The 15,981-nt window shown below is 39.2% G+C and overlaps 1 protein-coding gene across 4 annotated transcripts in view; it reads left to right on the top strand.

The window, feature by feature from the left end:
• Positions 1-15,981, top strand: part of RNF13 (ring finger protein 13) — a 139,599-nt gene that overhangs the window by 121,959 nt on the left and 1,659 nt on the right. For all 4 annotated transcript variants that reach the window (XM_079922334.1, XM_079922333.1, XM_079922332.1 and 1 more), the window contains one exon: positions 15,867-15,947. In XM_079922334.1, the coding sequence (XP_079778460.1) occupies positions 15,867-15,947 (81 nt within the window). The remainder of the gene's footprint in view (positions 1-15,866; positions 15,948-15,981) is intronic.

The following is a 15,981-nucleotide window of genomic DNA, read 5'->3' as shown; positions in this document are numbered from 1 at the left end:
CGCTCTGCAGCATGTGGGATCTTCCCAGACCAGGGCACGAACCTGTGTCCCCTGCATTGGCAGGCGGACTCTCAACCACTGCGCCACCAGGGAAGCCCTAAAGTTCTCTTTTATCTAGATGAATTTTTTTGGTATGCCTCGTTGTTCTGGCACCATTTTTAAAAAGATTATCCTTTCTTTCTTGCTCTGTTGTCAAAGAGCAGTTGACTGTATTTATGTGGCTCTATTTCTGGGCTTTTTATTCTGCCCCATTTATCTGTATGTTTTTCACCAGTTCCATATTGTGACTGTGGTAGCCTTATAGTTAAGTATTCAAGTGAGGAAGGTTAGGGTCTACTCAGGAACTCCCCCGGTGTCTGCATGTAAGACTGCAGCCTCTCTGGAGCTGTAGTGAATTGTGATACTGGAGCTTCTATCTAGTGTGTGTCTGTGGTACTGCAGACCCTAGTGCATAGTTTATCATCTTTGTTCTCAGAGACCCCCAGTCTGGCACCCCATTCTTGTCAGTACTTGGATACATCAAGATAGAAACTGCTCCCTTGGGCAGCCCTTCTAAAATTCTGACATTAGGCATACATTCTATACCTTTCCCTTACCAGGTAGAACACAGGAGTTGGGGGTTACCTCCCAGGGGAGAGAAGTTCTGGTGTAAGAGAGTGGACAGTGTAATGAATTTTCTTAGCGGGCTTTGATGTTGTTGGCTTCACCCTTGCCTTTGTTGCAGGAACCTTTTAACTGTTTTCTGGATTTCTCGGAGAGGCATTTGGTCTGTTTGTTAATGTTAAGTCTCCATGGTGGCAGGCAGACCCAGGGCAGGCTTCCTGTTCTGCCATCTTGCTGGCATCACTCCTCTCCTTCACTTTTGAAGGATAATTTTGCAGGGTACAGGATTCTAGGTTGGTGGGGGGGTTTTCCCCTCAATACATTAAATATTTTACTTCACTCTCTTCTTGCTTGTCTGGTTTCTGAGGAGAGTCAGGTGTAATTCTTATCTTTGTTCCTGTAAAGGTAAGGTGTTTTTTTCCCTCTGGCTTCTTTCAAGATAATTTTTTTTTAATCTTTGATCTTCTACAGTTTAAATATGATATGCTTAGGTTTCATATTTTTTGACATTTCCCTGCTTGGTGCTCTCTCATCTTCCTGGATTTGTGGGTTTTTGTCCTACATTAACGGGGAAATTCTCAGTCATTTCTTCAAATATTGCTTCTGTTCCCTCTCTCTTTCTTCTCCTTCTGGTATTCCCATTACACACATGCTACACCTTTCTTTTTTAGTTGTTCTGCAGTTCTTGGGTATATTGGGTTTTGTTTTGTTCCACTCTTTTGCTTTTCAGTTTTGGAGGTTTCTATTGACATATCTTCAAGCTCAACGATTCTTTACTCACCTGTGTCCAGTCTACTAATGCGCCCATCAAAGGCATGTTTCATTTCTGTTTATGTTTTTGATCTGTAGCATTTCTTTTTAATTCTTTCATAGATTTTCCATCTCTCTGTTTACTTTACCTCGATCTGTTCTTGCATATTGTCTGCTTTATTCATTCGAGTCCTGATCGTATTAATCAGAGTTGTTTTGAATTTATGATCTGATAATCCTGACCTCCCTGCCGAATCTGAGGTTGGTTCTGATGCTTGCTCTTTCTCTTTAAACTGTGTTTTTTGCCTTTTAGTATCCCTTGTAATTTTTTGTTGGAAAAGTGGGGCATGATATTCTGAGTGAAAGGAATTCCATTAAGTAGGCCATTGGTGGTGTGGTGGTGAGATGTGGGGGACAGGAAGCATTCTATAATCCTGTGAGTAGGTCTCAATCTTTTTGTGAGCCTGTCGGCTTTGGGCTGTGAACTTCACAAGTGCCTTTCGGTTTTTTCCCAGCCTTTAGTGTGACCTGATGGCTGGAGAGGTTGGAGTTGGGTTTTTCCCTTCCTCCATGTTGGTTAGACTCTGATAAAAACCCTAATAGGTTGTGATAGTTTATCCTTGAGGGCAGGCTTACTAAGAACAGAATGCCCTGGCATAGTTTAAAGTGGCTGCTTTTCTCCTCCCCTTCCAGAAGCCCAAGGGGATTTTTCTCCACCATTCACTGTGAGAACCTGGTAGAGCACCACAAGATAAAACTCACAAAAAATGTTCAGGCTCCGCTGGAGTTTTAAACTCTCAGACATGTACACACTGAGCCTCTAGCAGTTCATCAATTACAGTTCAGTTTTTCCTACCCTGGTACTGGTTCCTGTGAAGTTTCTGCTCAGGGGTTTCTGCTCTGATAAGTTGTGATTCTCTGTATCTACCTGTCTGCATCTCCAGTGTAGGGGGCAGTAGTTTGCCCTGTGAGTTCATTTCTCTGATGGATCTAAGAAGAATTATTGATGTTTCAGTTTGCTCAGTTTTTTACTTGTTATGGCAGAATCATGACTTCTGCTTCTCACGTGCGAGACCAGAAAACTTCCCCTAGAGTTTTAAACTCTCAAACTCATCTACACTGAGCCTCCAGCAATTTATCAGTTACAGTTTACGATTTTCTACCTGGTGCTGTTTTCCAGTCTTTTGCTCCTGGGCTTCTGCTCTAGCAGGGTGTGATTCTCTATATCTGCTAATCTGTCTGTCCAATTCGGGAGGAGGCAGTTTTCTCTGTGACCTTAGTCCTTCAATAGATCTAAAAAGAGCTGTTGATTTTCAGGGGTTTTTTTAGCGTTTTCCTTGTTGTGAGCTTTTTCCGAGATCCTTAGGTGCCACACCAGAAACTGGAAGTCTCCCCTTTGCCCTTCTAGTTCTACTACTACTTCTGCTTCATACCACCTTGGTTGTAGGTGTGTTTCTAGATCATTTATTTACCTAGGAGTGAAACAGCTGAGTCATAGAGTATGTATATCATCAAATTTACTGCATAGTGCCAAGTTAATCTCCAAAGTGTTTATACCAATTTGCCATCCTACAAGAGGTAAATGAGAATTCCTGTTACTTTACACATTTCCAGGTCAGTCCAGTATTCTTAGCAATGTTTAGGCCTGATGAGATCTACCTGTCTTTCATGAGGCCTTCATTTAGTTTAGTGCCAACAAAATTATTTGTTAATATTATTTTTGATATATAAAGCTGCTTTTAAGAAATACTTTTAAGTATTAAAGTATTAATACTTTTAAGTATTTTAAGAAATACTGCCCTTAAGTAACTTATACCTTAACTTGTATGGTAAATTCCAGATTTAAATATCTATTCATGCATTCAGTAAATATGTACTGGGCACTTGCTGTGCTCTGGACACACTGTTCTACCTAAACATTGGGGATGCAGTAGTGAGCATAAGTCAAAAAGGAACTGTCATTCCAAGTTTTAACAAAAGATCTCACACTGGTTTCTTTAACTATTGAATTAATAGTTTAGAAAACATTTTGACTTAATGCATCTTTTTGTGAATTCCTAATACATAAATGAGTTGGGTCTCACATTTTTAAATTATTTGTTATTAGTCTACATCTTGAAGATATTTTTCTTTGCATAGGTTGTATTATTTTTTAACTTTTAAGAAACATTCATACCTAGCATGGCACTTACTTAGTAGGAATTCAGATATTTGCTACTTGCTCCAAATTATAATTAAGTCACAAACCATTTAAATTCAGTTATCCTAGTCCTAAAAATATTAAACTTTTCCAGCAGCTGGTAGAGTTCCAAACCTTTGCTAATATGCCCTCCTTTGTATCCACTGACAGTAGTTTTCAGTTTGCACAAAAGACTTGACAGTGTAGAACTTTGTTCTCAGCATACCTATGATCATTTCATTGTAAGGCAAATTATGAGAAATTTAGAACCAATCACTGGATGAATTTTTTAGAAGTGGCAGACTAAACACATTTTGATCGTTGTTATTGTCTGGGAAAAAGTCCAACTATTTTGTCATAATTATGAAAAGGATAAAATCAAATGGTTTCCACATGAACATAGCATTGGAGACCATTTAAATTTTTTTAAAAAGTTAATCCTTTGCCAAAAGCCTTAACCTTGAATTTTTTTTCTTAGTCCAGATGCTTGGCACTACACAGTTTGAAAGTATGAAAAGCCTGTCAAGTTCATCACTGTCAAAGGATAATGATAGTGTTGAACACTGATGTTCTCTATGCCTTTCAAGTGTAAAGACTGAAATAATCCAGTTTATCCAAAAGATATCCCACCCACTTTTTCTTACTTGTCGGAAGTTATCTCACCAAGAACTCTCAATCCAGGCTGCAACATACGATTGTACAGGTTGTACATTGCACAACTCTGGGAGGTTTTCATTCATTCTTCATTATCAGAGATTTTTATATTTGTGATAACAATTATTTGAGGGGCAAAGAGCAATAAAGTACCTTGAGGAAGTGTTGCTTTTTTCCTGATTTGCTTCAGGGTGTCATTGAGGCCAGTAGAATTTTTGGTGTGAACATAGAATGATTGATGTAGTGCTGTAGCCATCTTAACAATCTGCTATGCAATCACCCAAATCCCAAATGCAGACACATTTACAGGACGAATGATCCATTTCTTTACAAATAAGGTGTACAAAGAGGGCAGGGCAGTTTTAGATTAAAAGAGACTTACAAGTCATCAGCCAGATGCAATGTTTGGACCCTGTTTGGATCCTAGTTTGAATAAATTATCTGCAAAAGGACAGTTTTAAGACAACTGAGGACATTTGAATATGCCTTGGGTATTGGATGATATTAAGAAATTACTGTTCATTTTGTTAGGTGTGTAATAGTATTGTGATTACAAATTCTAAAAATCCTTATCTTTTAGACATATATACTAAAGTATGTGTTGGTAACATGATATGTCTCAGAATTTGCTTTAAATGTTGACACTTCAGGGAAAAAAGCAGAGGAAGTTATCAGAGCTAACAAAAATAGTAGAATATTGAAAACTGTTGAAACTCAGTGATGGTACATGAGGTGGTATAATGGTATATATCATTATACTTTTGTGTATGTTTGAAACTTTTCTAATTTAAAAAAAGTAAAAGAAAGAAAGAAACTACCTACTCTCACTGGATCTTATGTCCAAAGGGAAATCCAGTAGAAGTCAGTGAGGAATGTTAATTATTTTACCTCTTCTCCCGGTAGAAATCATTCCATTTTAGGAATTATAGACAGCTCTAAAACTCCACTAGAATCACAAGTCATTTCCTTTCCTATAGCTGGTTCCTAGGCTTCCTTCTACCCCAGGTAAACTTTAGCAATTCGTATCAAAGCTATACTAGTTGGAGGGGTGGGTTTATGTAAGTGATGTAAGTAGTTCTTACGAACCCCACAGCAGTGAGGAAGTTAACTTTTAGAGGATCAGCAAAATGATACAGTGGAAAGAATACAGGATATGGAACCAAAAGACTTGGTTCTATTAGTGATTAAATGTGTGACTTGAGCACTTAACCTACCTCTCTGATAATACCTGCTGAAAGTACCTCACTAAGATATGAGAAGAAAGTAATGCAAAATCATGTCTTTTCAAATACAAATTATTATGGACCCAAACTAAGCAAGTGTAGTCGCATGCTAGCCATAAAATCTATGCAGTTTCACCGGCCAGCTTAGATGTTCAGGATGCCTTAACTTCTGAAGAAAAAGAAATCTGAAGTTGTTATATAAGTGTCTCCTTTGTGTCCTACTGGATTATTTCTTACAGTTACTCTGAATTATACTTTTTCTAACTGTAAAATTACATTTTTTTAATACTCCGTGTTATGGGAAATGTTTTCACATGTATTGCCTCATTTGGCTTCTTTATCCATGACCTATTGTATGACTTTTTATTTAAAGATGTTTTCTCCCAAATGGTATTATATTAACAAATTTTCATAGGCTGATCATCCTCTAAGACTTATTTTACTAATTTAGAAATGTTTATTAAACGGTTTCATGGTGGCTACGCTCTGAAAGAAGCAATAAAGAATTATTTTATAAAGTTAGGTTACAGTCTCTGCCCTCAAAAAAAAAAGGTGTGTTGTGGTTCAGATAGTCTCAACTTTTTTGTGGTTCAGATAGTCTCAGCTTTTTTCTGCTTTCTGCCTCCCTGGAACTGACACGTGCAACTCACTGCCCTCAGTAACCCCTCTTCTTCTGCGCCGTGTTTCCAACCCTGGATGCCTGTGGGTAGGGTAGGCACTCAGGAGCGCAGCTACAGTCAGTCACCAGTCTTTTCAGTCCTCTTCTTCCGTGAAGTAGGAATCTCCTTTGCTGCCATTTACCCTTTGGATCACTGCTTGCTTAAAATGATAGCACACGTTTGAGAGCTTTCTGTGTGTCAGGCACAGATCTATGGGTTTTATCTCAGGTTATTATCTCCTTAGCCCTTGCCTTTTCCTAGTGAGCTATTTCCTGGCGGCTTGCATACTTTATATCCCGCCTAGACCTTTCTCCTAAGCTCCAGTTCCACATATCCAGTTAACTAATAGACATCTCTGCCTGGATACACAGTCTTCAAATTCAGTATGTCCAGAACTGCTTTTCCTTTCCGCATTTCGTCAGCATGTATTTGACCAGCCATTGTGCTTGGCGTTAGAGATAGCAGCTTACTGTCCATAATTATATACAGTAAGAGAACTTCTGTGGTTTGTTCTGAGCCTCATTTATATGTAAGAATAAAGTCAGACTTACACTTTAGCACGGCCTAGGGACCTCATGGTCTGACCCCTGCTTCCACCCCCAGCCTCACCCTCTGTTTGCTTCCTTGCATCTTACATTCTAGCCTGAGGAACTGCCTCCTGTTCCCCCACCCACATACTTCTGTGTAGCTTTTTTGGAGTTTTAATTCCTTTCCCTGCTTTGTTAACCTTGAAGTCCCAGTTCTTCGTCTAAGCTCTGCCTTAGTATAGTTCATGGTATTTGCCAAGTAAATGTCAATATGTATCTGTTATTGTAATGGACATTTTAGAAAACTTACCAAGAAATGTGACCCTCATTCTCAAGGAATTTCCAATCCAGTGGAGATAGGGCAAATGTAATTTATATATATTTCCATAGAAGTATGACTTTCCATCACAAAACAGGTATCCCCCGCTTTTTGAAAGTTTGCTTAATGCCACTTTGCTTCTTTGAAAGACCTATGTTAGTATCTGTTTTTGCTAACTGAAAGAAATCCAAAGAGGATTTTCGCTTTTATAAAAAAAGGGTGAAAAGCAAAACTAGTGTTCAACCTGTTTTGCAACGAGCTGTTGTAGAGGGCAGCATGCACTCCGAGCATTGAGAATGGTACCCCCAGCGCCTTCCCCTGGAACTACACTCAACATCTCAGCATCAAGCCAGTGTGAACTGTCTCTGTGAGCATCTGTGCTTTATCTCAACTTATGTGCATCCGTTAGCAAAATGTGTCCTAAGGTAACTGCTTCTTTATGCCACTTTGGCTTATGAAAGTTTTCATAAAACTCTACTTTCAGATAGCAGGGGAAACCTGTACTGTATTTCTTGTGTTACAGTAAAGTGTGTGGTCCAGAAAGAGTACTCCATCTTTTTTTTTTTTTTTTTTTTTTTTTTTTGCGGTACGCGGGCCTCTCACTGTTGTGGCCTCTCCCGTTGCGGAGCACAGGCTCCGGACGCGCAGGCTCAGCGGCCATGGCTCACGGGTCCAGCCGCTCTGCGGCATGTGGGATCTTCCCAGACCGGGGCACGACCTGTGTCCCCCGCATCGGCAGGCGGACTCTCAACCACTGCGCCACAGGGAAGCCCAGCACTCCTTCTTTGGAGAGACATTACATTCTGACACACTGTAGTCTAAATAAAGTGCACATATTGTTCAGACTATAATTAGTCTTTGGTAATAGTTACATTATTTCAGGATAAAATATAGTCACAAAACACTAACCATCTCTTTAACATTTAGAATTAACTTACCAATTCTTAGTTAAAAAAAAAAATCAGCAGCTTATATATAGTTAATTTGCTCCCAGTCCCTCTCCTACGCTTTTTACATGTTGTATCTTAATAATGTCAAGCAAAACACTTAAGTTTTTAAACTTCTATTAAATGAAAATAGCCATCCCATAAGATTACATGCATTATCTTTGATTCACCTCTTCTATTACCAGTGTCTAGTCTCCAAATGCAATGAGTTGTTCTTTCAAAATGATTATTGGATCTAATAATTTCTTTCCATTCTTGTGGTCACTTTATCATGCAAGCCAACCTCAGTTTATTACTTGAGTTTTGGGAGTGCTAAACATCAGGTCAGTTTAACAGTCTCTAGGCTCACCTCTACTTCACAGGCCCGGGTCCCTTCAGCACCTGATGAAAAATTTCTAAGATGTGGTTTTCATACATCAGTTATTCCAAGATCAGAGTCTGCATCTTGGTATTCAAAGCTTTTCATCATTTGGCTCCACCAAACTCATCCACCCTTACTTTCCACTGCTCTGTGTTTCTAGCTTTGCGTAACTTTGATTTTGCCATGTTTATTTCCCCTTGCAAAAGTCTTTCAATCATTTACCTTCCCACTAGTGTCTTTTTTTTTTTTTTTTTTTTTTTTGTGGTACGCGGGCCTATCTCTGCTGTGGCCTCTCCCGTTGCGGAGCACAGGCTCCGGTCGCGCAGGCTCCTCGGCATGTGGGATCTTCCCGGACCGAGGCACGAACCCATGTCCCCTGCATTGGCAGGCAGACTCTCAACCACTGCACCACCAGGGAAGCCCCCCCAATAGTGTCTTTTCCTCCTTAGTTTTTCTAAATTCAGTTTAAGACTTGATCCTAGTTCTTCTCTAAGCACTCTTCTCCAGTATCTCCTGGTACAGTGAACTCTTCTTTTCTTGGATATCTTCTGCTTATCAGTAGACACAGTATCGAATATTGCCACTGTGCAAACATTATACTCCTTATAGTACTTTGTTGTATATGGTCTTCTGGTGTCCTGAGAGTTGGCCAGAATATTCAACATTGAACTAGGAAGGCTGAGGCCAGACTGATTGAGGCCAATCAGTCAGGATCTATATAGAATTTATCTACATTATTAGCTTTTTGTACTTAGATGTGTCTGATTAGGTCCTCTGATTAGCAGTTGGAGGCAGAAGTCAGGATTTCCTGGGAATAACTTATGTAGTTATTCATACATTAATTACGTCAACAAATATTTACTGAGTACTTTTACTATGTGCTAGGCACTGTTCTAGGTGGTAGGGAAACAGCAGTAAATAAAACGGAAAAAAAGACCTCGTGCCTTTGTGGAGCTTTGCGGGGCAGACAGACAAGGAAAGCAGTAACGTCACACAGCAATAAGTGCAACGAGGAAAACAAATGATGAGTGACGGGGGAGGGGCGGGATGCTGTTTTAGATAAGACCAGGAAGAAGACCTCTCTGAGAAGGACACTGAACAGAGATCCAAATGAAGTGAGAGATTAAACAGTGGGGGGAAGGGGGAGGGGAGAACACTGCAGGCAGAGGAGGGAACCGCAAGTACAGAGGCTTGAAGGCAACAGTGTGTTTGATTTATTCAGGGAGCAGTAAAAAGAGCACGTAACTAGAATATATGTAGTGGTCTAGAGAGAGAGTTGTTAAGAGATGAGATCGGAGAGACACATGGGGAGCTAGATCGTGCCATGGTAAGTACTTGTGATTTTATCGTGTCTTGGTAAAACTTGGATGGGTTTTGTGCAGAAGAATGACATGCTAAGATTACTGTGGAAACGGATCCCTCACGCTGGTGAATGGAGAGCAGACTAGGGGTTGACAGTGAAGCAGGGAAGAGTCCATGCGGCAGGTTCCACGTGAGAGGTAGATGCTTGTTAACTCTCCATCAGGAAATGAACAAATGCTTTGCGGCATTTGTTATTCTGCTTGTATTTATTGGGAGCCTACTCTATACTGGGCACAGTGTTAAATACTAGGGACATAATGGTGAGTAAAGGACATAGTCGGTCTCCTCATACACTAAGAATCTATAACCAGAGTTCAGTCCAACCAGCGATAGTTGATGTTTGTTCTTTGTTGAACTATTTCAAGGGAAAATGTTCTGAATTTACTCTTAAAAAGCAAATCAGAAAAGGGAATATCCTCAGTTCCTCTAAAGGAGTACTTTTTATAATGGCCACAAAGCAGTAAAATGAGGTTGCAAGTTGGGTAGAAGTTACTGTTACGGCTGTGGCTCCTGTGAGATCACGGTATTCCTGAGTTACTTGAAGATGAACTATTTTATTATTTCATGCCCGAGGTCTGCACTGTAGTCTTGAGATGGACTGAAGGGGATTGAGAGAGTTGATCCTTAGGTTGGTTGGTATCATGGCACTCTTGACCTTTATCATTTGCCTGTAGCTGTGATTTCTATAGAGAACTGTACCTTCAGTCTCCTAACTTACTTCTCACTGAAGAAGTCAGTGTAATTTATACTAAATGAATTAATCGGTATTAGATTGGATTGGAATGGACATTGCACCCAACTAAAAAAACCTGATAATCCTATAAGCATATAACACACCTATTATTTAGTATAAAAGCAAACCATGCACCTTGCATAAATGATCTCATTTAGTTCTCAGAGCAGCACAATTAGAAAAGTATTGTCATGACCATTTTATAGAAAAAGAAAGTGAGACTCAGAAATGTCAAGTAGGGACTTCCCTGGTGGTCCATTGGTTATGACTCTGCGCTTCCAATGCAGGGGGTGCGGGTTCGATCACTGGTTTGGGAACTGAGATCCCATGCATGGGGCATGACCAAAAAAAAAGTCAAGTAAATTACCTGAGGGTGCATAGCTAGGTAAGTAGCAGGGCTCTCGACTCCAAACATTGGGCTTGTAAATATTACCCAACCCTGTCTTTCCTCTTCAGTCACTACCATTTCAAAATGAAATCAGTTACCTCCTAGATTTAATCCTTACCATTCCCCTTCTCTAATCCTCCTCTCCCCACCGCCACCTGCACTTACCCTCTCCTTCTCAATTCACTATGTCAAAGAGAAAGAACATTTTTGAGAAAAAAATAATTTCCTAAAGGTTCAGGTCTACCAGCAGTAGAGTCTGACAGACATGGGCTGGAATTCTAGATCATCCATTTTATTGGCTGTGTGACCTAGTACAAGTTACTTAACCTCTCCATACATCCCTTCATGTGTAAATGTGACTAAAAACTTACTTCGTAAGGTGGGTGAGGAGATATAAATCAATATGTGAAATATGCTTATAACAGTGCCTGGCACATAGCAACAGCTCAGCATTGCTACAGCTCAACAAGTGATAGCAATTATTATAAAAAACAAAACAACCCCTTAAGTAACAATCATAAATAAAATATTAGTGCCATCAATATTTAGTCCATAAACATTTCTTTTATGATGAAAAAGTAGAAGATTGCCAGAATAATGAAGCAGCTTAAAAGTATGTAACTTTATATTACTCTTGAAATTTCTTCCCAGTAACCATAAATTTGAGCCAGTTGTATTTTTGTTTTAGAGTATTTTGGTTATCATGAGACTTGACATCTAAAGTAAAAAGAAAGAGGTATATTTGTTATGCATTTTAGTGTACTCTAATGGTTTTGACAAAGTATGCGTAGATGTTAGAAAGAAAAAAAAATCTCAATTAATTACTGCAGTTTTTCATAGTTGTAGACACAACTATGATTGAAAACATGAAGGGAAGTGTAGAATATTTCTGTGGGTACTCATCACTCCCAGTGAGTCATAGCACCAAACCGTGAAGTCCTAAAAGAATTCTTACAGGTTTAGAATATAGTGGAAAAGTTAATGTTTATGTTAGGGGAATCTGTAACATTTTGGAAATATTTACCAACAAACTAAAAAGAATTTGGCATTTGGAAGTCTTTCATAGGCATAGTCTGTAATCAGACCCACAGAAGTCAGCAACTTGAGGCCCTGGCACAAGTGAAATATCTGTAAAGGCTAGCTGGCACTCTTATTCATTTACCGTACTGTGGGAACGGGATCATCTTAAATCTTCCTGTCTTAGTGATCCTCATCTTTGCAACTTGTTCAGAAAAGGTTGTGCTGATTAACACTTAAATGTTTTAAATACTGATTTAGCCATTTCTAGCACATATAAAATAGGAATAGCCTTTTAGTTATTTTCTTGCTTTTGAAGCCACCAACTTCGTTATAAATTTATTCATCACTCGTTATGGTCCTCAAAAATAGCTCTTTAGTTGAAATTGTGGTTTCCTGAGTTTCCTGTACCAGCTAACGCATTTCTCCAAGTCTATACCCCTAAGGACTGGTTACCACATACCATGTTTCATAGCAGATGAAAAATCCTTATGTTTTCACTTAATAGTCCCCCAACTGAGTATTTAAGGTAGTCTCTGTGGGAGCTGTCTCCCTACCCCATTAGTATGTGAAGGAGCCAGATCCCTGAGATGTAAATGATAAAAAAGTGGGTTTTTGTATTTGAAGTTTTAAGTTACCAGCTTTTTTCTTTTACAGCTTAATCATTGAGGTTTTCCAAGATAATATGTGTAGGAGAACGATTTTCATTTCAGAGATTGAAAAAAGGAATATAACATTTTATAGCAGATTACAGAAAAATGGGGCAATATTTAATTTTTATAATTTTTTATTTCTTAAATCTATCTATGAAGACATGCCTAATTTTTATTATTGCATTTAACTGCCTTTAACCTTAAAAGTAAATATTAGTTCCTTTGCTCAGGGTTTAAAAATAATCAGGGGGGCTTCCCTGGTGGCGCAGTGGTTGAGAGTCCACCTGCCGATGCAGGGGACACGGGTTCGTGCCCCGGTCCGGGAAGATCCCACATGCCGCGGAGCGGCTGCGCCCGTGAGCCATGGCCGCTGAGCCTGCGCGTCCGGAGCCTGTGCTCCGCAACGGGAGAGGCCACAACAGTGGTACCCGCGTACCGCAAAAAAAAAAAACTGAATTAAGCTTTACATCAATTTGTATACACTACTACTACATTATTTCAAAGTAGCTTATTTTTTTAATTGAGGTATATTTGATTTACAATATTATATAATTTTCAGGTGTACAATACAGTGACTCACCTTTTTAAAGGTTATACTCGATTTGTTACTATAAAATATTGGCTGTATTCCCTGTGCTGTACAATATATCCTTGTAGCTTATTTATTTTATACCTAGTAGTGTGTACCTCTTAATCCTCTACCCCTATCTTCCCCTCACTCCTTCCCTCTCCCCACTGGTAACCACTGGTTTGTTCTCTATATCCATGAGTCTGTTTCCTTTTTTGTTATATTTGTTTTAATTTTTTAGATTCTACATATAAGTGATATCACACAGTGTTTGCCTTTCTCTTAGTTCACTAAGTATAATATCCTCCAAGTCCATCCATGTTGTTGCAAATGGCAAATTTCCATTCTTTATGACTGAGTAGTATTCCATTGTATATATGTACTGCATCTTCTTAATCCATTCATCTCTTGATGAAGTTAGGTTGCTTCCATATCCTGGCTATTGTAAATAATGCTGCTATGAACACTGGGGTGCATATATCTTTTTGAGTTAATGTTTTTGTTTTCTTTGGATATATACCCAGGACTGGAACTGCTAGATCATTTGGTAGTTCTATTTTTAGTTTTTTGAGAAACCTCCGTACTGTTTTTCACAGTGGCTGCACCAACTTACATTCCCACCAACAGTGTAGGAGGGTTTTTTCCTCCACATCTTTGCCAACATTTGTTATTTGTGTTCTTTTTGATGATGGCCATTCTGACAGGTGTGAAGTGATAGCTAACTGTGGTTTTCATTTGCATTTCTCTGATGATTAGCGATGGTGAGCATCTTTTCATGTGCCTGTTGGTCATCTGTATGTCTTCTTTGGAAAAATGTCTATTCAGGTCTTCTGCCCATTTTTTAAAATCGTGTTTTTTTTTTGATGCTGAGTTATATGAGTTGTTTATGTATTTTGGATATCAACCCCTTATCACTCATAACACTTGCCCGTATTTTCTCCCATTCAGTAGTTGTCTTTTCGTTTTGTTCATTTTTGAAGTCTAGTTCCTTTCTTAAGTCATCTTTGGAAATAGTGATTTCTCTTTCTATACCTATTTTTATGTGCAATTTTTTGTCATAACATGGCTAAATGCAGGTGCACACCTGACTTTCATATTAGTTTGTTCAAGACTGAAAGAAAGCCAGTGTGGCTGAAGCATGAGTGAAGGGGGGGGGGGTAAGAGTGGTGTGCGATGAGATGGGTGATCTGTATATCAGATCATATTCAGCTATATGAAGGCCGCGACAAGGAGCTCAGATTTTATTCTAAGTGAGATGGGGGACCATTTAAGTAGGACTGATGTGATGTGACTGAAGTTTTAAAAATATCACCCTGGCTGCTATGGAGAAAAACCATATGGGGCAGGAATAGAAGGGTAGGAACAGAGGAGGCTCTTAACAGTAATCCAGGCTACTGGACCAGCATAATTGAGGAAACAAGAGAAAAGGGGACAGATTGAGGATGTTTTACAGATAAAAGTTTACAGGACTTGGTGATGCTGAATGTAAACTCTAAGGGAAAGAAGCATCAAGGACATGCCCAGGCCTGATAGTTCATGCTACTGCAGTGGCTGCCTTAAGTCTTGAATGCTTCCTATTCTGATGGGTTGGTGCCTTTGCTGTATCTGACGACCCAAGGTTTTGGGGAAAAACGAGGGAGGAGCAGGTTTACAGGGGAATATCAAAGTTCTGTCCACTTACATATTATAACATTCCTAGATTGATGAGACTTAAGTGTCTTGATGAAAATTTTCTGAAACAGTATTCAAATAACAATAATATGAATAACGTTCCAGATAGAAGCATTTCCATATTGTTGCACATAACAGACATGAATCTCACCCTTCCTGCAGCTTCTGAACATCTGTCCACTAGTGAATTAGCTAAGTCTTTGTCTGGCAGGCACATTTTCTTTACCACTGCACCACCAGGGAATGCGTTATGTTCATCCAGCCTATGTATCCAGACAGTGCTTTATTTCTGACAAGCCTCCAATGTGGTTGCCCTGAGTGTGGGATAGGCAATGACTTTAACTGTCTTTTGTTTATAAAGGTGATCAGCTCAACAATAAGGAATTAAAAAGGCAGTGATATTAATAACAAACACCAGGGCTTCCCTGGTGGTGCAGTGTTTGAGAGTCCGCCTGCCAATGCAGGGGACACCGGTTCGTGCCCCGGTCAGGGAAGATCCCACATGCCGCAGAGCGGCTGGGCCCGTGAGCCATGGCCGCTGAGCCTGCGCGTCCGGAGCCTGTGCTCCGCAACGGGAGAGGCCACAACAGTGAGAGGTCCGCGTACCGAAAAACAAAACAAAACAAAACAACACCATTTAGTGAATACCTCTGTGCTTGGCCCTTTATCTCATTTTATCCTCACAATTCTGCAAGGTAGATGGAAACTGTCTACCGATAAAACAATTGTATGTTACAGGCTAAGTAACTTGCCAAGCACCACAAAACTCATAAATGTTGGAAGAGATTTGAAGCTCAGTATATCTCATTCTAAACGTTTTTATTCACTAATATGTATTTTTTAATTTGAGTATGTTCTAATATGCTTCCATTTTTACTTAAACGACTCAGAGACCTTAAGATATCTAAATAGTGAAATTTTGTCATCTTTGGCATAAAATATTTCCACACTAGCATCTTAATAGTTATGTAAAACTAATGAATTATTAAAATCTTTTGCAGAGGTAATCAAGGTAAACAAATTTGACATCCATTTTTAATTTCTTATTGTAGGTAAAAGGTTAATTATTTAATTTAAAACTTCAGGTTCCTGAACTTGAACTTGAAGCAGCTCCCTGATCTGAGAGAAAACAAAGAGGTATCATTTAAAAGATAAATCAGAAGGCATTTAATATAAGTGACTGAGGAAGAACTTGAAAAGTTAAGAATACTTCTCTGCATGTTTTAATTAGTTTTACTATTTTCTGTCATAGGAGATGAGTATGATGTATGTGCCATTTGTTTGGATGAATATGAAGATGGAGACAAGCTCAGAATCCTTCCGTGTTCCCATGGTATGAATAATTACATACTGCTTTGAATTTCTGT

This window comes from Stenella coeruleoalba, assembly GCF_951394435.1.
Source record: "Stenella coeruleoalba genome assembly, chromosome: 5".
Lineage (NCBI taxonomy): Eukaryota > Metazoa > Chordata > Mammalia > Artiodactyla > Delphinidae > Stenella > Stenella coeruleoalba.
This window is presented reverse-complemented; position numbering and strand designations above follow the sequence as displayed.